This window comes from Leucoraja erinacea, chromosome 17, assembly GCF_028641065.1.
Source record: "Leucoraja erinacea ecotype New England chromosome 17, Leri_hhj_1, whole genome shotgun sequence".
Lineage (NCBI taxonomy): Eukaryota > Metazoa > Chordata > Chondrichthyes > Rajiformes > Rajidae > Leucoraja > Leucoraja erinaceus.
The window spans coordinates 13,487,329-13,511,915 of record NC_073393.1 but is presented as its reverse complement, the minus strand read 5'-3'; the positions used below and the strand labels follow the sequence as shown (position 1 = coordinate 13,511,915).

Sequence of the window (24,587 nt, the reverse complement as noted above, 5' to 3'; positions counted from 1 at the left end):
GTCATTGAAACGCTGTCTCATAAACAAGAAAGCATCTCACTGAACCAAAGATGTGGATAAATCCACTACATCCCAAAATATGCTCTACCCAAATGTACATCAGCAATCATGACTTTAGTCATTCTATTAGTAAAGGTCAAACACTGGGAGGTTGTGCTTGAATAAGACATGAACATTTTTCCCAACTGAAAAATAAATAAATAAATAAATCGCTTTTAAGGCTATGTCTATACCATAGGATTGAAGAATGTAATCTTTGTCACACAAGATTAGTTAGGTAATGGTTTATTCTTACAATGTTTTAATTTTTTTTTTTTTTTTATTTTTTTTATTTTTTATTAACGGTAAACAATTAAAGGTAGTCAATTTACTTTCTCATTACTTTAGCCAAAGTAATTGCAAGGACAAGGAACACCATTGAAGATATCACAACTATACCAGGAATGGTAGCAAGCACAAGATCTGCAAAAAGATGGAAAGGAATTATGCTAAAGCTTCAAACCATGAACAAGTGCAAGTTAATCTTCCCAGAAGTACCAGTCAAATTGAGCACATACAAATCAAATTCTTGGTTTAATTAGACTTTAAATCAAGAACATATGCAAATTTTTACTGCAAAATTAGTTTTTCCAGAGAGAATAAAAATTGCCAATAAACTACAGATAGTTTCAGGCAGTTATACTTAAAGAAATTACTGTTCAACTGGGAGCAAAATGTCTATTTCTCAAAAATAATACAAACCTTAAATCAAATGAAGGCCGATCTACTGGTGCAAAGTAGTGTCAGGCCATTAATATTATTTAGTAAAGAACAGTCAATTCAGCTAGAAAATGTTTTGGTGAAAGTAATTGGCCAAGGCTTGAATACCTCATGCTTTGGGCAGGTGTAATTTGGTCAAACTTGTGGAAAATGTACTCGGATGTGTCCTAGTTGTTGCAATACAATTAAAAAAAAAAAAAACTTACTAGGTTTATGAACTTCAGGCATATGCGACTTAAGATGGGTCCATTGAATAGGTCCATAAGTCAATAACCCTTTGTAGTCGGTGTGGGTTTCCCTTTTGGTTTTTAGTGATGATTGGCTCAGGCAATCCTGCACAATTTCACATTGGAAAGCAAAAAGTGTACAGCATTAAATATTATTTCCCCGTGCTACTCCAAAAGGTAGAACAAGTGCGCAAATTCTTTGTTCGAGCCAAACTTACACTCGTACAAGGCTCCAGACTGTCAGGAACACAAATTTCAGTCCTGCAATGCAGGAACACGACTGGATACTTGGTGAAACGAAACATTTGCACACTGAAGTTGGCTGTTGTCTCATTCCCGATTTGATTGTGATACTGCACAGTTTCATCAGCAGGACATCTAATAAGCAATCAAATAGCTTGCTAAAATCATTAAGTGTGCAAGTGAGAGAAATTAAACACCATTGTCAATTTTACTACAATTGGATGAGAAGCAAATTTATGCATTTTCTTGATAAAGTTTCTAACCAGCGAAGCAGCAGGAATTAAAATTTACAAACATGCATTTCAGAGACTTTGACGCAGTCACATTCACCACTCAAGTTGATTTAGTCTTTTTCCTCATTAGATGAAAATAATTGAAAGGTCATTAATTGTAGCTAGTGCAATAGCTATACTTAGGGCTATTTACAAGAACATTAACCAATTTGTAGACTGCCAAATATCCACCAACATACACCAAGTCTTAGAAAACAGTATGAATATGTTTGCGAGGTACAGACTTAAAACTATGCTATTCCATGCTGGTCAAGAACCAGGAAACTTACCCCTTCTTTATTAAGTAATACTGAGGCGAGTCACTTGGATGTTTGGTTGGTGTAGCCCAACAATCATTTATAGTCAAAACAAAGAAGTTTTGCTCTCCAGGTTCAATCTTCAAACTGATGTACAATCTTTCCAACCAAGGTATGACTGGCAATTCCACATAAGCAGTCTCATACTTGGGACTTTGATAGAGTGCCATTGATACTGTGACTAGTCCCTCTTGCACATGCAGCACTGCAACTCTTAAAATGAACAGGTTATTTTAGTCATAGTTCACAGCAACATTTGTAAATTACAGGCATAAACAAACATACTTTAATTATAAGTGCATGTTGTATGCAGTGAACAGGTAACTCAGAATGCATGTATTCATTTACCTTAGTCATCCTTTGGCCTACAATATCATGCTGAACATGCCAGGTTAAACAATTTTCTGCTACCTGCAAATTATCCATCAAAAGACTCTTGAATGCCACCATTGCATCTGCCTTCAACAAACCTGGTGGTGTTCCAGGCGTCCAACACAAAATCTGCCCTGCATATCTTGTAGTCCCAATCTCTATTGCTAATGTAATCAGTAACCACTTTTAAGAACACTTTCAAGTGAACACAAAGCTGGGTGGCAATGTGAACTGTGAAGAGGATGCAGGGTGACCTGGACAGGTTGAGCGAGTGGGCAGATGCAGTATAATATAGATAAATGTGAGGTTATCCACTTTGGCGGCAAAAACAAGGGGGCAGATTATTATCTCAATGGGGTTAGGTTAGGGGAGGTGCAGCGAGACCTGGGCTTCCTTGTACACCAGTCACTGAAAGCTGGCTTACAGGTACAGCAGGCAGTGGAGAAAGCCAATGGAATGTTGGCCTTCATAACGAGAGGATTTCAGTATAGGAGTAAAGAGGTTCTTCTGCAGTTGTACAGGGCTCTGGTGTGACCACATCTAGAGTATTGCGTACAGTTTTGGTCTCCTAATTTGAGGAAGGACATCCTTGTGATTGAGACAGTGCAGTGTAGGTTCACGAGATTGATCCCTGGGATGGCGGGACCGTCATACGAGCAAAGATTATAAAGACTAGGTTTGTATTCACTGGAGTTTAGAAGGATGAGGGGGGGGGGCGGGGGAAGAATCTTATAGAAACATACAAAATTATAAAAGTACTGGACAAGCTAGATGCAGGAAAAATGATCCCAATGTTGGGAAAGTCCAGAACCAGGGGCCACAGCCTTAGAATAGGGGAGGTCAATTATTGCAAGATTTAAAGATCTCAAATCTTAAAGTTATTTTCAACACTAATCAAGCCAACGTTTTGTAATATCTCTGTGGTAGTGAGAGATAAAGTGACCATCACAGACATGGGGCATTGACAGTACATACAGCCTTGACAAGTTGCTGCATAGGTAAGGTTAAAGTGCCAGCTTAACCAACATAGAGAGCAAAAACACAAGTAGCCAAGGGACACTAGGAATGGGAAAATACCAGCAGTAGTACAGACAGAAACAGACACCAAACTACCACGAGACAAAATCTAAATGCAGTATTCTCTCAACTTCACTTGCACAAGTAAATTCAGCACTGAACTCGAGCTTATATTTGTAACAAGATCTTTAGATGAAAGTGCACTGAACATTTAGAGAATACATTTTAAATTCCTTATTACACTTATAATAGAGTTGAATACTTTCCACTAAGTGGGAAATCACACCAATTTCTACAAAATCACTGTACCAAGCAGCTATAAAGTTCTAATCTACCCAACTTACGCGGTCCTTGGCTGGATTGGAAATGCAAGTTGCACTGTCCTTTCACGGTGGTACACACAAGTGAAGTCAATTGTTTCAGAAGGAAGCCTGGTGATAATGCCTGCTGTATGTCGAGTCTCCAATCCGTTCATGTACATGATGTGTGTTGCATTACTCTAGAATAAACAGGAACAATGTTCAACACTATGTGTTTAATGGTCATTGTTAAAAGTCAAATGTAAAATGTTAGGTTTATGAAATTAAGCTGCTTCTGACCAAGATGCAAAAAGGGATAATTCATTTTCCTCAAGAGATAATTCTATCAGCATGGGATACTTCAAATTGTCAAGTTACAGCAAGCCCAGCCATAAATCTGCTTGAAGTGCAGGTAACTGGTGTACAAGTTGGAATTAACCCTGTAGGCAATCATTCAATGCCTCATATCCCTAGTTCTTTTCATCCATGAAATGGCCACCCAATTTAATATTGAAGAAACATCCCCTAATCCTTGAAGTTTTAGACAGGCTCACAGGTCAAGCCAACAATATATCCAGATTACTTTATAGCAATCAAATGTAGGTCAATTACAATGTCAGGTTACTATATTTAAACTATTTGTCTGCTCTTCCCAAACTCATGGGAAACCAACTAGGCATATTTGATGAAAACAAAATGAGGTCCTCACCAGCACAACCGTACCACAAGATGAATAATTGTTATGATGTATACTGATGCTATAATATTCTTCTCCATTTACAACTTCTATTGCAGCTTTGCAGGCATCCTCAGCCAATTGTACAGAGTCCATGCTGACATTTTTCCAATCAAAGTAATCTTTGATGATTAGTACTTTTATGTAGGTTTGCTCACACTTGACTTCCATTTTTATATCTGCAGAAAAAGACTCAAGTTAATGACCTTTCTTGCCACAAGGTACGCAATTGTTTAGCATTCCAATACCAATACAAATGTTGATTTATGGAAGATGAACATTAAATGCTAAAGTAACGCAGGTCAGGCGGCATCTCTGGAGAAAAGGAACAGGTGATGTTTTGGGTCAAAACTTTTCTTCAGACCAAGGGGTCATTGGGGCAAGTTAAGCATGTAGGGAGAATGAGTGTTGCAGAACTCCCAGTGCAAAGAAAACCCATTGAAAGTAGATGTAGGCAAGGCCAAAGCCTGCATTTGTTCATGCTCAACTGTTCATAGCCAATGTCCAAGGGTATATTAAAAGATAATGCCATCAGGAGTTACAGACTGGGAAATATCCTCTTAAAAGGATAAACCAGGTGGTTTCAGTTCAGACTGATTTTAGCTTTATTTCAAATTCAGATTCTTAACGCGGGGGGGGGAGGAGGAGATTTTAAACTTCTGGGTCAATAGTGTAGACCATTCATAAACACTAGATCTTAGGTAGACAAAAGTGCTGGAGAAACTCAGCGGATGTGGCAGTATCTATGGAATGCAGGAAATCGGCAACATTTCTGCAGTTCCTTCTTAAGCACTAGATCGTAGTTTGTTTTATCATGCATTAACAGCACACAAATAGGAAACACATTATCCCGTAGAAGTGACAAAATATGCAGACCGACCTGCTAAAGAGAAAGCTATTTGTAGATCACCAGATAGTAGCACCACAAAGAATACTGTGCATTCATTCTGCACTAAGCATTCAACTATCCATGTTACATTCTCTTGGACTATTACCTGATCACAGGCCAGAGTGGTAGCCAGTTCAATTTGAAGTATCGTACAAAATTGAAAGATCTACAATACTGTTAGTCAAAAAGATTGAAAGGACAGGAAGAGGTTGTGTTTAAAAGCATCCAGTTGAATGAGCAATTCACAATTTTGTAGACCAATGGAGTTAAAAGGATTTGGACATTAAGAGAATGAAAAGGATGTTAGACACTACATGGTATCAATAGAAACAGCACAACCCAAACAATCTTATCAAGGAGTTTAGTTTAACCACACAATCCAAATTAAACTGACACATACACATCAGGATGATCATTAGTACACTGGGTGCACTTTAAAGCTTAGCTGCTCCAGACTTTAATGAGATGATTTACCTTCACAAGTCTCGCCTCTGAGCCCATGAAGACAGTTGCATTGATTAATCCCATCAACAACCACACAGGTGCCCTCATTTTTACAAAGGTCAGGATCACAATCTAGTAGGGAAATAAATAAAAGCAAAATTAGGATAAACAGAAGTAATATTTAATCATATGTACCAGAGCCAAACTTTCCACATACCGAGATTCAAAAAGTCGTGACTGAAAGATTTTTCTGACACAAAATCTCAGACCCAAGGTAACAACTCTGCCACAGATGTTGCCCAAACTAGAATGATCAGACATTGTTTAATATTTCCAACATCTGCAGTTTTGATCTATCACTGCAACACAACAGCCATTTAATATTTCTTTCAAACCTAAAAATCAACCACACGGTGGCGCAGCAATAGAGTTGTTACTTTGCAGCGCCAGAGACCCGGGTTCGAACCCGACTACGGGTGCGGGCTGTACGGAGTTTGTACGTTTGGAGATCTTCGGTTTCCTCCCACACGCCAAAGACGTACTGGTATGCAAGTTAATTGGCTTGGCGTACGCGTAAAATTGTTTCGAGTGTCGGTTAGTGTTAATGTGCGGGGATCGCTGGTCAGTGCGGACTCGGTGGCCGAAGGGCCCGTTTCTGCGCTGTCTCTAAACTAAAGGAACTCCAGTTGACTTAGAAACATAGAAAATAGGTGCAGGAGTAGGCCATTCGACTTGCATTACCCTTGACTTTTACACCGGTAATGAAAGTTCTGCATTTCTTCACTATGGGGTAGACGGTGAACACCAATTACAAGATGTACCTAGACCACTTCAATATCACCTCCCAAGTCTAGGACTTCCACCATTAAGACACTAGATCCATCGAAACATCATCAACTGTAAATGTCCCTCCGAGACATACCACCCTAACTTGGAGTTCTATTACCAGTCCTTCAATGTTAATGGGTCCAAAACCCGGAACCGAGTTCAACAGCCCCGTTGGGGCCATTTTAATAAAGGAGGCAGCAGTGATTCAACAGTCTTTACTACAAAACATCGCAAAGGCAAAATTTCAGGCGCTGCCAGCGAAACCCTAGTCCCAATATCAAAACACTTAAACCCCAGCAATTCGGTGTAGGTTTAAGTTTTTCTTGCCACTCCATCCAAACGAATACTTCACCCAAATTATCTTTAACTTAGTGGCCAAGTAATTTGATGAAGACTTTACATTACGAGAAACCTTAAAAATCAACTACTTTGGAAAGAATGGATGCGAGCGATTACAGAAGTTTTACTTTAGCGATAGAGTATAAGATAATGGGAGAGATAAAGTTCGTGTAGGATACGAGAGGAGACAACTTGTGTACGCCAGTTGTAACATAGGTTACCATTACAAGCCTTAAACCCAAGGCACAATCACTGACGACAAAGAATATTTAACATTACAAACTTACCAACACAGCACACGGGAACAAAAACCCCACAAAACAGCAGGAGCGATATCTTCAACAACACCTGCAAAACAAAACACCAAATGATATTTTAGATTCCATCAAATAACACTGACGCGCTTCATTCTACACTACCACACATACCATCTCTACCCCAATCCTCGAAAGACTATACTCAAGCACCGTCAAATCAGGCTTTTAACCTCTGGGTGAGGGGCTGGGCTCAGAAAGCCATATTGATTTCACCTGTGGTGTGTCTCTTCAAGACTAATTAAGTTTAATTAATACAAAGATTATTGCTGATTATTTGCGATAAGGAAAGGTGGAAGAGCACGATGTTGACATAATGAACGTTTGAACACAAGTCCCTCTGTTCATTGCTTAATCATTGAAGACTTGTATCACGCCACTCGGTATTGGAAGGGCAATTAACATTCATTGGGAATCCAATTGGTGGGTTGTGGGGGGAAACCCGAGACCTAAATTAGACCGTCAGTGGGAAACAGATTGTATGTTTGATGTGCCTTGGGGTGAGTGACAAATGTATGTTTGATTGATCCTTTGTCACTCACCCCAAGGCACAGGTCGCTTGGCTGAAAACTGGAAGTAGCATGAGCTGATTCTGCTACCATCACCATCTATTGCAACAAATGGAAGATGGGCACGAAAGAAGACTCACCCCCCCCTCTCCAAAAAAAATATAGCTGCACTAGTTTGCCTTTCATTTGAGATGATAACATAAATATAAAATACATGGATAAGAAAGATTTAGACAAATATAGGGCAAATGTATGCAGATGGGGCATCCTGGTGAGATGGATGAATTGTGCTAAATAGGCCTGTTTCAGTACTTTATGACTATGGCATTGGTGGAGATCCATGCTAATCCTGCACCTGATTAGTATTTCGAAAAGGACAAAGGAAATTTAGTTTTAATAAATTGCAAATTTATGATGAAAAGTTTTTTGATGAAGCACAAGAATCAATTGTACCATTTTCATTAATAAACACAAAACGCTAGAGTAACTCAGCGGGACAGGCAGCATCTCTGAAGATAAGGAATGCCAGTCCTGCTGAGTCACACCAGCATTTTGTGTCTATCTTTGGTGTAAACCAGCATCTGCAGTTACTTCCTACACTGTTTCCATTAATAACTGGTCAGTCCTCTGCATTTTACAACTTCCTGGCTGAAGGAGCTGCCAGGATGACAACCCCTAAAATATTAAGCCTGATCTCTCTTTCTCTCTCTCCCTCTCCTGTGCATATACTTGGTGGGCAGAAGGGCCTGTTTCCATTCTGCTTCTCTAAATTAAAGTACATTTGGAAGCATAGATTCACTGACCATTTGCGCTCAGTCTGCCATGACTTACGGGATCTCCCGATTGCTAACTATTTTGACTTCCATTCCCATAATGTATTTTCTGTCCTGGGCCTTCTCTATTGCCAGAGTGAGGCCACACAAACTGGAGGAACAACACCTCACATTGTGCTTGGGTAGCTTACAACCCAAAGGTGTGAACATGGAATTCTTCAATTTTGGTAACTACAAAACCTTCCCCCACCCGCCCCATCTCTGTGCTCCATCTGAATTCGCACCTATTTCTCCCCTTCCACCTGCACTCCTTTCCATAGCTTCACAATTTGAAACTTCAATATTTTTGTCACACCTTGTCTTTTCATTTCTAGCCTTTGTCCACCATTTGCCTATAAACTCCTGCTTCCCTACCCTTCACCCGTATCAGCCTATTACCAGGCTTTATCCTGGCTTTTCTTTTCTTTTCCCGCCTATCCCTCTACAATTAGCTTGAAGAAGGATTCTGACCTGAAATGGTTCCTATCTATGCTCTCCAGAGATGCTGCCAGACATGCTTAGATACTATAGCATGTTGTGCCTAAATTTAGGAGTGAATTGGGTACAGAAGTAAAGACCTCATGATATCCATTATTTTTTTTGTTATCTACAGAGAATCCATGCCCCCTACACCTTGAGAATGATGATGACTTTGTGTATTCCCATTACACTCCATATCTGTGTCTTGCAGCTGTAGGACCAGCGATGGGAGTCAAAAGTTTGATCTATCCTGGTAGTCACTGTCCATTTATGGTATATTCACTCGTTCTTAATGGGCGAGTTTGGAAATTTTTCCCTGGCTTGGAAGCCCAAAGCCCAAAGCAAAGAATCATAGTCCAAACATGGAGTAAGCAATTTAGAAAATACTGGAGTAACTCAGCAGGTCAGGCAGCATCATCAGAGATAAAGGATGACTATCATTTTGGGTCGAGACCCTTCTTCAGACTGAAAGTAGGAGGTGGGTGTGAAGAGCTGGAGGTGAGAAAAGACGAGGACAATCAGCGCCGGTTACAAACGACTTCAAGCACGGCACTGCCTGGTAAGCCCATTGTTGGCTAGGGAAGGTGTGATCTCAAGATGAAAATAATGTGGAGAACTGTGGAACTGGTAAAGCAACTAGGTTGGAGGAAGGGGGCAAGGGAGAAGGCGAATGGAGGTAGGAGTTACTTAAATCAAGATTTCAATGTTCATACTGCTGGGTTGTAAGCTACCCAAGCAAAATATGAGGTGTTGTTCCTCCAATTTGCATGTTGCCTCATTCTAGCAATGGAGGAGGCCTAGGACAGAGGTCAGTATGAGAATGGGAGGGGGAGTTGAAATGGTTGGCAACTGGGAGATTCCGTAAGCCTAGGTGGACCTGGGTAAGTGTTAAGCAAAATGGTCGCCGAGTCTACGTTTGGTTTTGCAGGTGTAGAGGAGCCCACATCGGGAACACCGGATACAGTACTGGCAACATGACTAATGGGATTGTTTTCCTAACAGCAAGCATGATCCAGGTTGGCCAAATGTTATAAATATATCTCCTTAAACAAAGGAAAATGTACAGTGTTAAGCAAAACACTGTAGCAAACAATAATACAGAAGTCCATCTGTACGTTAAGCCGAGTTGAGTATATTGGCATACACACAAGTATGGTGAGGTGACATTATAATGAAAATCTTGTTTATAGCATCATCACAGGCACATAGACTCAGACAGCACATTAAAAGATAATTTATATATAAATTATACATCACTTACATATAAATTCTAGTGAAAGGAAAAAATATTATGCAAAAAATAAGACATCAATACAAAAGAATTATAAAACAATTCCATATTAGTGCAAGAGATGGTCCGTAGTGTTCTGTCACTGAGGTAGTGTTATGGTTGTAATTCAAGAACTTGGTTGTGTTAATAAAGTAGCTGAACCAGGTGATGTCTGACTTCGGGCTTCACCTGCCTAACGGTAGCAGCAAGAAGATGGTGGCGATCCTTGATGAGCAATGACAACTTGAGGCAGAGTCTCACCTGAAGATTTTCGATGGTGGAGAGAAAGCTGTTCCCATGATGGATGGGTTGAGTCCACCACTCTCTGCATCCTCCTGCCTTCTTTTGCATTGGATTTGCTGTGGCAGGCCATAACGCAACCAGTCAAGGTGCTTTGCACAGTGCATATGTTGAAATTTATTAACAGGTTTTCAATGACATGCCGAATTTTCTTAAACTTAGAAAGCCGAGACGCTGGCGTGCCAGTTTCTGCTTGCTGAAGCTAACAATTCTGAAGTCAATGGTTTTGTCCAGAGGTCCAAGTTCATTCAGGGATAAAAACATACTAAAATAGAGAGCAAGTACAATTATAACAAGCATCAAGCTCAGGCAGCAAAACTGTGGAACAAAAACTACATTATAGGAAGAAATAGGATGCAAAGAGCTGAGGAGGTGTAAAGTGGTGAAGCTGGGAGAGTGGGTTCTACACAGGATAAAACAGGTTAATTAATGAAGAAAAAAACAAAATACAATGAATAATGGAAATCTGAAATAAATAACCAATCATGCTGTACTCAGCAGGTCAGGTAATATCTGTGGAGAGGAAGAAATATCATTTCAGGTCTTTAGCTTTTCATCAGAACTCGAGCCTGAAATGGACAGAAACAGAGCATTTGATTTAAAAAAAAATTGAAGACATACCCCATGTTCAAAGTCTGAAGAAAGGTCCCGACCCAAAATGTCACATCTCCACTTTTTCCAGAGATGCTGTCTGACCTGCTGAGATACTCCAGCATTTTGTCTCTATCTTCCTCAAGTCCGATGTCGGTGATGTTAAGGACTTGAACACGGGAATCTTGGCGAACAGAATAGACAGTGTTAGGCAGAATGCAGAAAGGTCAAGAATGAGAATGAGAAAGAATTCAATGAAGAAAGCCATGAAAACCAGAGATCTTTGAACTCTCCAACATGAAGAGACCTTGCATTGTGCACCCAATCTGTAAGTTATTTCAATACGATGGGGCAATTATGATCTATCAGTGAAGGAGGATTTTGGGCTTTGAACAGAGGCAAACCAATAGCTACAGCAGTTCTTGCAGTTGTACAAGTCAGTGGAGAAATGTGACAAAGGGTATCAAGAGGGAATGATCCTCTTTGGAGCAGAACAGGATGCAGCATGGGATTCATTCACAATTTTTTTTTTTTTAAATCAGCAAAGATACATTAGAAATATTGCATTGCTGCCTGGACTTCTAAGAAGTATACAAATTACTGCGTCAGAAACCTCCGCAAGGGAGGGTGAAAAAAATCAAAAACTTAAAATTGTGAAAGGCAGAAGAAAATAGCAAAAGTTCATAGCAACATAATCAGTTTCTTGAGACAAAAGTTTTGATAAAAATGCATGACAAACTTATTTTCCATCTTTAAAAGCCCACCAAGAAGAAAGCGCTGACTAAACATGGTGCAGCTGTAATTGTTTCACTGACTCCAAAGTGCACGGACACAAAATGATTCCATTTGAATGCCATGGTGAACAAAAAGACCAAAGAAAAGGATGTGACCAAAGAAACCCAACGAACGTCCGCCATTGTCATCCTCAGGTTGTCTGAAATACCTTGATACCAGTGAAGTATAATGTTATTGTCTTTGTGCACATTAATCCATTGCACAAAATAACCATGGGATGAGTGAGCAGGTAATCAGATTTGATAGTGATAGTCAAAGAGTAAATATTGGCCATGTTAACTTCACACCTCCACTTTGTAGAAAAGTATGCCCACTGAGGTAACACTCAAGGCTTTGCTGTGACTTCACATTTGAAAGACCAATCTCCTGCAGTGCTGTGCTGCTTTAATACTTCATATGAATTTTGGCCCAGGTTATGTGCTTTTGTCGTTAGTGTGAGATTTAGTCAGAGTCATATAGCGTGGAACAGACCCTTCAGCTCAACTTGCCCACACACACCAACATGCCCCATCTACAGTAGTGCCACCTGCCTGCATTTCACCCATATCCCTCTAAACCTATCCTAACTACGCACCTGCCCAAATGCCCTGCCTCAACTACCTCCTTTGGCAGCTCAGTCCATAAACTTACCACCCTGTGTGTAAAAAAAGTTTCCCCTCAGGTTCCTATTAAATTTTCCCCCCATCACCTTAAACCTATGGCCTCTGGTTCCTGATTCCCCTACTCTGGGCATTTACCCAATCTATTCCCCTCATGATCTTATATATCTCTATAAGATCACCCCTCATCCTCCCGCGCTCCAAGGATTAAACTCCTAGCCTGCTCCACCTCTCCCTACAGCTCAAGCCCATGAGTCCTGGTAACATCCTGGTAATCATCTCGGCAACCTTTCCAACAACACTTGAACCTTGATCCCATCAAGGTTCAAGTGTTCAAATACCATCTGTTGGGTTGTCAATATATGGGATACAGTTTGCATACAATCAATCCCATCTTCAAAAACTTACATTTAAACACACATATTATAGTTAATATCTATTAATAGGATGTGAAAATTTGTAGGATTTTGTGGAAAGTATTGTGTGGTTGTGGCCATACCAATTTAGATCAAGGAAAAATAACAGGGTGGATCATTCACTCCAGTCATCTGTGCACCATCAGATTCTTCACATAATACTCTTCCTGGATGATACTGCAAGGATCCTTTATATCTGCAAAACATTTAGCTGGATATCTTAATAGAAATTGTCTTTAATTATATAAATCTACATTTACTAATGTAATTGAAAGAGCAGATTGCAAACTAATTATCTAAAAGACACTGACATTTTTAATGACGGCTGCACCAGAGAGTTACAGTTTACCACCAAGGTTAATTTAGTGCAAGTTTTTTGGGGAATCATGTACATCTGGACTGGTCCAAGATTCGATGCATTACATTCTAAAAGCACTGTAGAGAACGTCAGTTCCAGTCTGCCTGTCTAATGCAGATTTCAGGTAGAGCAGCCACATTTGCCAATCCTCCTTACACTGCACTATCTGCAAGGGCTGTCAGTGGGAAACAGACTGCCCAGAGCTCCCTCCAGAGAAGCAAGCAGCAGTGCTCCATTTGAGCCAGCAATGATGGGTCGAAACCCATTCCAGGTGCATCAATGGTCTTTATGCCGCGGCAGTCACCTTACGTCTACTAGCCTGATTGTAGGGTGGCAGAAACCGTAACATATGCAAAGAGATAGGAAGTGACACTTTGTCACTATGATGAATAAAGATCAAAATAACTAGCATGTTCATTTGCTTCAGTTAAAAACATGTTTTTATTACTGTACACTTTGCACTAATAATGTTCCGTTATTCATGTATAGTGAGGTCATTCAAGAAGGGGAACATTCAACCAGTATGAACATTTGTCCTCGGGAGATAAATATTGTCACAGTGCTATTTGGGCTTTGTCGGCTGCTCAGCAGTCACATACTAATGCTAAGATCGGTAGTGGTTTGAACGTTTATTTCTCTCTCTGGCACAGGAGTTAGTGTTGCAGTTCAATGTCAGTGACTGAACTCTTCCTGCACAATCTGCTTCTGGATGGCTCTTGCCACATCCAGGGCTGAATCCTCCACCTGATCATCCTCTTCAAATGCTGGGGCCTGCAATTCTCTCTCTTCCGGCAACAGTGGCTCCTCGTCGTCTATGTTGAAGAGGTGGCCTTCCTCTAGTGCAAAATTGTGCAACACACAGCATGCTATGACAATTCTTGCCACCCTCTGGGGCGTGTACTGCAGAGCTCCGCTGGATCTGTCCAAGCAGCGGAATCTGCTCTTCAACAGTCTTATGGCCCTCTCCACCACAGCTCTTGTCAATGCCTGAGCCTGGTTGTAGGCCTCCGCAGCCTGTGTTCTGGGTTGGCTCAGTGGAGGCATGAGCCATGTCTGTAGTGCATACGCCTGGTCTCCGAGGAGCCACCCCTGTACGTGGTTGTCTTCGTGGAAGAGGTCAGGGAGTGTTGAGTGTTGCACGATGACAGCGTCGTGACAACTGCCGGCATGCTTGGCGTTTACGTACAGGATCTTCTGGTGGGCGTCACAGACAATCTGAACATTCAGCGAGTGGAACCCCTTTCTGTTCACGAATATGAGTGGCTGTTCTGCCGGTGCCTTTAGTGCCACGTGCGTGCCTCCTATAATGCCCTGCACCTTAGGGAATCCAGCAATGCAGCAGAAGTCCTTGCCTCTTTCCCTCTGCTGCCTGGGCGTAATACCAAAGTTGATGAACCCTGCAGCTCTGTTGAAGAGCACATCAGTGACCTGTTGAATGGCCGCCCTCACTGCTCCCTGGCTGATGTTGCACATGTTCCCCGTCGCACCCTGGAAAGATCCCGTGCCGAAAAAGTTCAGGGCAGTGGTCACTTTCATTTCCACAGACAATGCCGTTCTGGCAGTAGAGTGCGGCTGAAGATCCTCACGTAGGAGGTCACACAAATTTGCAATGGCACCCTTGGACAGCCGCACTCTTCGAATACAGAGATCTTCTGAGAGATCCTCAAAGGACTGCCGTTGTCTATAGATCCGTTGTGGAGGATAGTACCTGGTAGGATGGTGCCTTTTGCCATGTTGCCTTATTCTCTTTGCCTCCATACGCTGCTGTTCCTCTTCCTCCTCCTCCTCATCTTCCACAATGATGGTATAGAGGGGGATACCCATTGGGAATGCCATGCTGTCTCAAGAATTGGTTTGACCTGGGTATTCTGGTATGTGCTCTTGTTACAATCTACTGGGCTGGAGGAGAGACTGCAGACCTATTGGGAATTGAAATGCTGGTCTTAGTGACCAAAACTCTGCAACAATAGGTTGGGAGCCCTCCCTGTGAAACCAGAAACCAGCAAAGTTTAAGGGACTCTTCCAAAGCTCCCAATTTCCTCACTTCCGCTCGGGCCACGTGACTGGCGAAGCCGAACCCTTCCCAGGCTGCAACGGCGGCGTAAGGGCAGGAAATTCCCAGCCGCTGGCAATCTCCCCACCCCCACAGTCTAGCCAGGGCAGCCCCGCGATGACCGGCAACCATCAACGACACTCACCGCCACCCTCCATCCGCGGTTTGGTGCAGATTTGGCGGAGAAACGGCGAGGGTCTCCCCTCCCCCTGCCGGCCGCACGCCCGCACGGCCGGCGCCTGGACTGGAACACTGGAACCCCGCGCGCGCGCACGCGCCCAACGGTCGCGGCTCCTCGCGACGGCTCGAGCTCCTCGCCCGCGGTACACGATCTCCTCCCCAACTACCCCAGTCAGTATCCACTCGGTCGCCGGGCGCTTGAGTATTCCAATATATCTTTCAAGAAAAGGTCTGCGAATCTTTTATATTTAAATCCCCATGTTCAATGTTACTGGGGGACTGTTTGTGGGAATGTACGACGAGGCTGCCCGGCAAATAATCTTCCTTCGGAGAGCGAGCTCCTGCCATTTGGTACCGGGGCTGTGCAGTTACATAGAAAAATAGAAAATAGGTGCCGAGGAGGCCATTCGGCCTTTCGAGCCAGCACCGCCATTCATTGCGATCGTCCCCAATCAATAACCCGTGCCCCTTGATCCCACTAGCCCCTAGAGCTCTATCTAACTCTCTCCTAAATCCATCCAGTGATTTGGCCTCCACTGCCCTCTGGCAGGGAATTCCACAAATTCACAACTCTGGGTGAAGACGTTTTTTTCTCACCTCTGTCTTAAATGGCCTCCCCTTTAATCTAAGACTGTGGCCCCTGGTTCTGGACTGGCCCAACATTGGAATCATTTTTCCTGCATCTAGCTTGTCCAGTCCTTTTATAATTTTATATGTTTCTATAAGATCCCCCTCGTCCTTCTAAACACCAGTGAATACAAGACTAAACTCCAGTGAATACAAGACTAAACTCCAGTGAATACAAGTGTCGCCCGCAGTTGCTGCCACTATTTAGCAATGTTACAAAATTTTGAGATTTAAAAAATCAAGTCTGCAATTTATCCCATCAGATAAAGCATAACAATAAGTATAATTTGACACCTAATTCACTTTCATATCTCAAGTAATAAAAAAGTTATGGCCATTTTCATACTCGGAAATTAGCATCTTGTTCCCTATTGATTTTCTATGGACATAACAAAAAAGCTGTGATCGTGGACAGTCAAAAGCCCATAACCTTCTTAAAAATTAAGAGAACTGAATGAAATTTTCAATTATCATAGATTGAAGCATTCTGAAACAAATATAAAATAATCTTACTTGGATGACCTGAAATTAAAGCATATAATTAGTTAGTTACCCAATTGTAGCTAATTTCAAATTTCAATTACTAGATCTAAACATCTATCCATTTCTTAATAAATGATTAACATTTTTAAATAGCCCAAGTGTCCAAATAATATTCACAAATAATTCACAATAAAACATGATTTTTAAATCTCATTTACATCAATTTATAGGCCAAATGGAAGGAATTTAGTGTTCAATTGCTGTAAATTAAAGTCAATTAAAATCGGCTTTCTAGTGGGTTCCTGTGAACGCGCTGGTTTAGAACGTTCACATTGCAGTGGATTTGTGCCCTCAAATGCCCAGAAAAATACTGCGGGATATAAAGAGCCCAAAATGAACTACTCGCTATAGAAAACTTTAATTACAGGGTTATATACAAGCCCCATTTAATGTAAAAATAAGGTACATACCTTTAATTGTTTGCTTTATAAAACCCTGGGGCTGCGAGAGGTTGCGAGTTTAGAGAGTGGTTTTTAAACTACTATAACTATTTTACAAGGCCATAAAAACTAATAATACCTTTTGCGACGGGGTCTTTCAGCGATTTTCCGTTAATGATTTACTAGGCTGAACATTTTCGATTGCAACAGCCTAGTAAAAATCGCGTTTTAAACCCGCCCCCTCTAAACAGCGCCAAAATCACACACACGGGGTAGGGCAGATGCTCAGCCACGATTCAGGTAGGTTTTGTAACATACCTACACTATTGGAGCTGCAATTCAATGATTCAACGATACTTTGTTGTCACATGTACCTAGGTACAGTGAAATGCTTTGTTTTTGCATACAACCCAGTGAAATCATACAGCAAACCTCACCACGACGGTGCATAAGTGTCCCCGCGTTTCTGGTGTCGACAAAGTTGCAAAAATTCACCGAACAGTCCTATTTTCTGCCTGCCGCCGCACATGGCTGCAAGGCACCTTCCCATGCCAGATCCCACTCGTTCTTGGAGCCCCCACACTACCGTGAACCCCTTCGTTCTCGGCGCTCCGTGCGGGGTAACCCTAGGCGGTCCACCACACTCTCGACAGTCCACCTACACTGGCGGGACCCTCCTTGCTCTCAGCAGTTGCCCGCTGGTTCGGTCAACGCAGGTGGCTCAGGGCCATGTTTACAGCCGGGCCTGCTGGTGCGCTTGGCGCGGCAGTCCGGCATACTCCTGGCCCATGGCGCACCGAGTCTCCCGGGTCCCCAGCCTGACATGGAGGCCTGTCGGCCCTCTCGTTTCCACGAACTCTGACCGGCCAAAGAGACCATGGCTGACTCCAGGGAAGACAGGCATCTGCCTCTGTCTGAAGAAGGGTTTCGGCCCGAAACGTTGCCTATCTCATTCGCTCCATAGATGTTGCTGCACCCGCTGAGTTTCTCCAGCATTTTTGTGTACCTTCGATTTTCCAGCATCTGCAGTTCCTTCTTAAACAATCTGCCTCTGTCAGATCATCGGAGACCTACAAGTGAGATGGACCTGTGTTCTTATCTGCAGTCGATAGTCACTATTAATAATATTTTTAGACTTGACTACGTTAGTTTGTCTGGAAATAAGGGGGGTGTAAGGGCTTTTGGTTCAGGGAAAGGCAGCACAGTCACTGCAAATCTGTGTTCTGAACTTAAGGTCCCCCACAGAATTGTTTTGCTAATATCCAGCAACCATCAGGCTGTTGAACAAGGGGACATGACTTGAGAATTAAGGGACTGAAGTTTAGGGGTAACATGAGGGGGAACTTCTTTACTCAGAGTGGTAGCTGTGTGGAATGAGCTTCCAGTGAAGGTGGTGGAGGCAGGTTCGTTTTTATCATTTAAAAATAAATTGGATAGTTATATGGACGGGAAGGGAATGGAGGGTTATGGTCTGAGCGCAGGTATATGGGACTAGGGGAGATTATGTGTTCGGCACGGACTAGAAGGGTCGAGATGGCCTGTTTCCGTGCTGTAATTGTTATATGGTTATTATATGTTATATGGTTATACGAACACCACGATACCAACCGCAGGAGTTATGAACTGCAATTGACGATGCCTTAGGTTGCACTAGGGACTTTTTTTTTGCACAAGTATTGAGGTTATTAAATTATTAAAAATTGTACTGTTATTTATCCGCATGTACATTTATGTGTCCGTGTAACACCTGTAAGTAAAAATTGTTCTGTTCAGTACATATTACAAATAAAAACATTATTGTAAGGACTGGCATTTTTGACAGGTTATACATTCCAGAAATGTAGCTACTTTCTCATTATGACAGAGCTTCACCTGGCCACAGATTTGGCATTTCATCCGACATTATTAAGCCAGATGCACTGGAGTTCATTAAGGGGTCAGGCAGCATCTGCGGAAAGAGCAACGGTGATGCTTCAGGGCAGAGATCATTATCATGACACAGTTGCTGCCTGACCTGCTGGGTTGTTGCAGCAGCTTCCTTTTTTATTTTGGATTTCCAGTGTCTAGAATTTCATTTTTATTTTATACTTACATGAGCTAATCACGATGACTGGGTAAGAAGCAGAATATGAAGAACATGGTATTCATTAGGTGATAATATAGGTTTGTTTTTTATCAATGGATGCAGCCTGACCTAAATATTGCAGCAATTTCTCCTCTCTTAGATTTTTCACATGAGGCAGTGCATTAGATTTCATGTTATAGTGTTGAACTTCAGATGGCATTAATGTGCAGCATAGCTTTGTTACATTTATGACTGACAATTGAACAAGAATTGTGATAGTAGATTGAAAGATATTTGTATTTTAAGAAAATAATTAAAATCTATATTCAAGCTATGCTTTTGATTAAAAATGATAAATGATTAGGTCTTTGATTTGTCTGAGAAGTATTTTGGATGTGATTCAAATGGACTGATTGTCAGATAAAGCTCCTCCAGATATCAATGACCATTCTTAAATCAAATAGAAATTAATGGGTGGAGATGCCAGGCAGGTGTGTGGGGTTTCCATCCATTTTAAAGTGAATTTCTTTGACAGCTCTGATGAGGGCAGCAAAGGACAAGGCAATATCAGGAACTGTTGCTTCGGCCACTGCATCGGATAATTAGCACAGAAGCACGGTATTCAGCATTATCACTTGCTCCACTCCAAGTTTGGACATCAGTCCATACAAAATTAAAGTTCTCTTTTGGGCTTTGAAATGTAAGACACAAAGAACTGCAGATATTGGTTTACAAAAAAAAGACACAAAGTGCTGGAATAATTCTGGGTCAGGCAGCATCTCTAGAGAACATGGATAGGTCACGTTTCGGGTCGGGACCCATCTTCAGACTTAAATATAAGTTCACTTCAGCATCTCCCTATCCAATAAGTTTCTTCTGAATTCTCTGTTGAAATTTCTTGATGACTATCTTATCTTGATGACTTATACAGTCAATCAGTATCCTTTAAAAATCATGATTAGTTCGGCTATTCTCAAGATGAAAGCATCCAGTCTATGCCCCCTCCCTGTCTTTACATCCTAGCATTTCATAAGAAAATAGGAATAGGACCAAGGTTCCACTCGGTCCAACAAGCTGCACCACGGTGTTGGCTAATCTGCCTCCATTCCCATTCTGTGTCACTTCCCTGGAGTCCTGGTCTTTCAAAAATATATTAATGTAAATATCCTATATCATCTGGCCACCGCATCTCTCCAGGACAGAATTCCAGAGATTCACCAGATTGGAATACAACTGAACACGATACTATTAAGTATAGTCTAAACAAGGTCAATAAAAGCTTAGGATTCGCTTGTCTGAGTCAGGACTCGAGGGTCTGAGCTATAGGAATAGGATGAGTAGACTGGTATTCTATTCCCTGGAGCCTAGGAGAATGATGAGTGATCTTATAGAGATGTATAAAATCATGAGAGGAATAGATCGGGTAGACGCATCGAGTCTCTTGCCCAGTAAGGGAATCGTGAACCAGAGGACATAGGTTTAAGGAGTAGGGGGAAAAATTTCATAGGAACCTCAGGGGTTCCTTTTTCACACAGAGGGTGGTTTGTGTATAGAACGAGTCGTCGGAAGAGGTAGTTGAGGTAGGGACTATTGCAAAGTTTAAGAAGCAATTAGACAAGTACATGGATAGGATGGGTTTAGAGGGATGTGGGCGAAACGCAGGAAAGTGGGACTAGTATAGATGAGACAGTGAACAAGTTGGGCCGAATGGCCTATTCCCACACTGTATGACTATATCTACTTTGCTTGTAGAAGTAAGTCATTAGGGTGTATTGTAGGGTTTGTTTTTAAAGTCCTTGTTCTGGGTTATTTTCGTGGCTCTGTTTTTCCTCTATCCCTCCTACCAACTGATAAGTGAGCACTTTCAACCAAAATGTACAAACTTGCATCAAACTGATAGACGAAAAGAATGGTGCTAACCAGAAATTGAGGAGCAGCCCTTCCCATTCTTCTGATTTTGGGGCTATGTGCAGATGGGGATGGGTCATTTGGTGGTTCACTTGGTGAATTTGCTGCTGGGCCTGGCCAAGCTGGCCATTCGTGGATCATGGCAGCAGGCAGCCGAGGGATTAATCCAGGTTGACTGCCTGTCCTTCTTTCGGACTTGCGTCCGTGCCTGGATGTTGCTGGAGAGGGAGCACACAATGTCCATGGGCACCTTGGCTGCTTTCTGGGGAGATGTTGGGGCTTGTGTGCTTCTTAGATGAAAGTAACAAAGTTTTGGTTTGTTAAATATGTGTATTCCTTATTTTAGATAGATGTCTCATAGATTAGTGTTCTTACTGCCATTTTGTACCAGCAAATAAACTTATTTTGTTTAAAAAAAAGATAGACGAGAAACTAATTTGCAACAAATCTATGATAGAAACAGAAAAATAGGTGCAGGAGTAGGCCATTCGGCCCTTCGAGCCAGCAACGCCATTCAATATGATCATGGCTGATCATCTAAAATCAGTACCCCCTTCCAGCTTTTTCTCCATTTCCCTTGACTCCTTTAGTCAAAGTCAAAGAATCCTTTATTGTCATTTATTATCAACAAAATTTTGTTGCCTTGCAGTCATACATATAATAAAATAACAAAACATACAATAAACACAAATTTCACATCCACCACAGTGAGTTTACCAGACACCTCCTCACTGTGATGGAAGGCAAAAGTCTTAAAGTCTTTGTCTCTTCCCTCCTTGCTCTCCCTCTGCGTTGAGGCGAACCAGGCCTACGATGTTGTGACCCCCACCGGGTGATGGTAAGTAAGTGCCGCGGCTCAACCGTGCTCCACGAACGGGCCGGTTCAAACTCTGCGGCCCGGGGTGGTCGAAGCTGCCACCCTCCAGTCCAGCGGACGAAACTGTTGTTGCGGGAGCTCCGGAAGAACAGGTCACCAACCTGTGACCTGCGAGCTCTCGACGATGTCGTCCACTGACCCGTGGCCGAACCTCCAAAGTCGGGTCGTCGCCGCCTCAGCTCCGAGTCGGGCCGCCACCGTCTCAGCCCCGAGTCGGGCCCTAAGAGCTAAATCTAATTCTCTTGAAAACATCCATTGAATTGGCCTCCACTGCCTTCTGTGGCAGAAAATTCCACAGATTCACAACTCTCTGCATGAAGAGGATTTTCCTCATCTCAGTCCTAAATGGCCTTCCCCTTATTCTTAAACTGTGACCCCTGGTTCTGGACTTTCCTCCAACATTGTGAACATTTTTCCTGCATCTAGCCTTTAATCCTTTAAGAATTTTATATGTATCTGTAAGATCCCCTCTCATCCTTCTAAATTCCAGCGAGTACAAGCCCAGTCAACCCATTCTTTCATCATATGGCAGTCCCACCATCCCGGAAATTAACCTGGTGAATCTACGCTGCACTCCCTCAATGGCAATAATGTCCTTCCACATATTAGGAGACGTAAATTGCACACAATACTCCAGATGCGGTTTCACCAGGGCCCTGTACAACTGCAGTAGGACCTCCTTGCTCCTAAACTCAAATCTTCTCGCAATGAAGGCCAACATGCCATTAACTTTTTCTTTACTGCCTGTTGTACCTGAAGTCAAGTCAAGTCAAGTTTATTTGTCACATACACATACGAGATGTGAAATGAATGCTCACTTTCAGTGTTTAAGAAAGAACTGCAGATGCTGGAAAATTGAAGGTAGACCATCAGTCTGAAGAAGGGTTTCGGCCCAAAACGTTGCCTATTTCCTTCGCTCCATAGATGCTGCTGCACCCACTGAGTTTCTCCAGCACTTTTGACTACCTGCTTACTTTCAGTAACTGATCTATTAGCAAACCCGGGTCTCGTAGCACCTCCCCTTTTCCTAATCTGACACCATTCAGTATCAATGGGACTAATTGCATTTTCTTTGCTAATCATTTGCTTTGTTCTATTTCAACACTTCTTGTCGAGTTGATTGCTTAATTGCTTGACATTCTTGGTAAATAGAAAGCTGCTTTCAGTTGAAGAAAAAAGCCCTGCATGAATTTTCTGCCTCTGAGTTTCTCCAGCATTTTTGTCTACCTGTATGAAATGAATGTGTCCACAGGTAACAGATAGAAACACCAGTATAACAACATTCCAGCACTTTCAAATGATCACAGCGTAGGATTCAATGGAGAAGTCATTTCAAAACAATGGGAATGCCGCACATACCCCAATGTGAATGCTGTTTTTAAAGCAAGAAATTGGTACTTTTTGTTGTTGGTTTAATTTGTTTATAACATAGCTAGTCTTCTGGTTAAGACATTTAAATAAATCCTGCTAACATGTATCTATGGACACCTGGGATTAAATACTAATCTGTGTAGTTCATTATATGAAGCAGCAACAGGAAATTCAATGGCAAAAGGGAAAGAGATGTTGAGTATTTTAAGATAAGAAGCCAATGGTAAATATATAATTTAATTAAACCTTGAGGGATGTTTGTTTTTAGTAATAGATGCATGGCTCAAAATGGAAGATAACCTCTGGCTACAGATGAGGCAGGTTAGAAAATGGGTTGAAGCAATGTTAGTCAAATAAGCCACTCTCATGCTGCAAAAGAATGGTGCAATTGAGGCATCAAATACACCGTCTCTTTGTTTAGAGTTGATGATGGTGGATGAAACTGCAGTTATGGCAATTAGTGTTCTAAATTTGAAACAGGGCAAAGATGTACATACGTCAGAGCTACATGTACAGTGGAACTTTGCTCTTGCAAACATCTTGCAATCAACACCTTTCTCAGTTCCTGTGGGACTTTTTTTATAGTAAGTAAATGGAACACTAAACCCCAGAGACTGAACTGGTGACATCAAGAGCTGCATTCAGTTATTTCCCATGGGTTTATAATGAGGACTGATATGGTCCACCAGGTCTCTATATAACCGCATAACTCTTCAGTACTGTTTAGGGAGGAAGAAACTGGATTAGCATCCTCACACCAAAAGCTTGGTGCGCATGTTTGCGGCATAGTCTGCTGCAGACTTGGTCGATTCTCGGCATCATTAGTGCAATAGCTTCAGTTAGGATAGACATTGATCTTTGAATGAGCTATTGGTTTAAGACATAAAGAGAACTGTTTTGTATTGAGTAGAAAATGAATTATCTCGCCATTTTCAACACTTGTACCTGTTTATGTCTGAGAAATGGGCGATCACCAAACATTGGAGATCAACAATAATGATAATTAGTTAGGGAATAAATAAAATGTAATTTATCATAATTGGATTTTGTCTATTGATAATTATCTGATTATTTTGGGGAATTCTAATCTTTTAGTTTTACATAGAAACTGTAGATGCTGGTTTACAAAAAAGCCACAAAGTGCTGGAATAACTCAGCGGGTCACGCAGCATCTCTGGAGAACATGGATAGATGACGTTTTGGTTCAGGACCCTTCTTCAAACACACCTTTGCTGTGCCTTACCTGGGAGTGCACCCATTTCTCCCCTCCCCTTCCACCTACATTCCTTCATCCGGCTTAATAATTCGCAACTCTTCCACCCTTATCTCACACCTGTTGTCTTTTCATCCCTGGCCTGTGTCTAACCATCTGACTATCAAAACTCCCAGCACCTATA

At 41.9% G+C, this 24,587-nt stretch overlaps 2 protein-coding genes across 7 annotated transcripts; both read right to left on the bottom strand.

Moving 5' to 3' along the window:
• Positions 1–312: 312 nt before the first annotated feature.
• On the bottom strand, positions 313–22,802 carry LOC129705147 (pancreatic secretory granule membrane major glycoprotein GP2-like). Of its 6 annotated transcripts, none has more exons than XM_055648581.1 (11): positions 22,638–22,802; positions 12,912–13,024; positions 10,389–10,692; positions 7,030–7,090; positions 5,606–5,707; positions 4,216–4,421; positions 3,552–3,706; positions 1,792–2,031; positions 1,205–1,364; positions 966–1,092; positions 313–462 (listed from the first exon to the last, which is right to left on the bottom strand). In XM_055648581.1, the coding sequence occupies exons 3-11, from the start codon at positions 10,476–10,478 to the stop codon at positions 368–370; spliced, it is 1,236 nt and encodes a 411-aa protein (XP_055504556.1). In that variant the 5' UTR covers positions 10,479–10,692; positions 12,912–13,024; positions 22,638–22,802; the 3' UTR covers positions 313–367. The 6 variants fall into 6 exon arrangements, with proteins under 6 accessions (XP_055504556.1, XP_055504559.1, XP_055504555.1 ...); XM_055648584.1 differs by lacking the exon at positions 22,638–22,802 and adding an exon at positions 15,385–15,955 and having other exon boundaries at positions 7,030–7,086; positions 10,388–10,692; XM_055648580.1 differs by lacking the exon at positions 22,638–22,802 and adding an exon at positions 15,385–15,954 and having other exon boundaries at positions 12,912–13,039.
• On the bottom strand, positions 13,601–15,385 carry LOC129705149 (putative nuclease HARBI1). Its single transcript, XM_055648585.1, has one exon. It carries the CDS (start codon positions 15,020–15,022, stop codon positions 13,859–13,861), a length of 1,164 nt encoding a protein of 387 aa, XP_055504560.1. The 5' UTR covers positions 15,023–15,385; the 3' UTR covers positions 13,601–13,858.
• Positions 22,803–24,587: the final 1,785 nt, after the last annotated feature.

Bases quoted from the DNA above. Each gene is read 5' to 3' on its own strand.
- LOC129705147 (XM_055648581.1), bottom strand. From the start codon at position 10,478: ATGCAAAAGAAGGCAGGAGGATGCAGAGAGTGGTGGACTCAACCCATC. The intron at 7,091-10,388 runs GTGAGACTCTGC...TTTGTTTTGCAG, and splicing joins CCACCATCGAAAATCTTCAG to GTGTTGTTGAAGATATCGCT. The intron at 2,032-3,551 runs GTAAGTTGGGTA...GTTCATTTTAAG, and splicing joins CCAATCCAGCCAAGGACCGC to AGTTGCAGTGCTGCATGTGC.
- LOC129705149 (XM_055648585.1), bottom strand. From the start codon at position 15,022: ATGGCATTCCCAATGGGTATCCCCCTCTATACCATCATTGTGGAAGAT.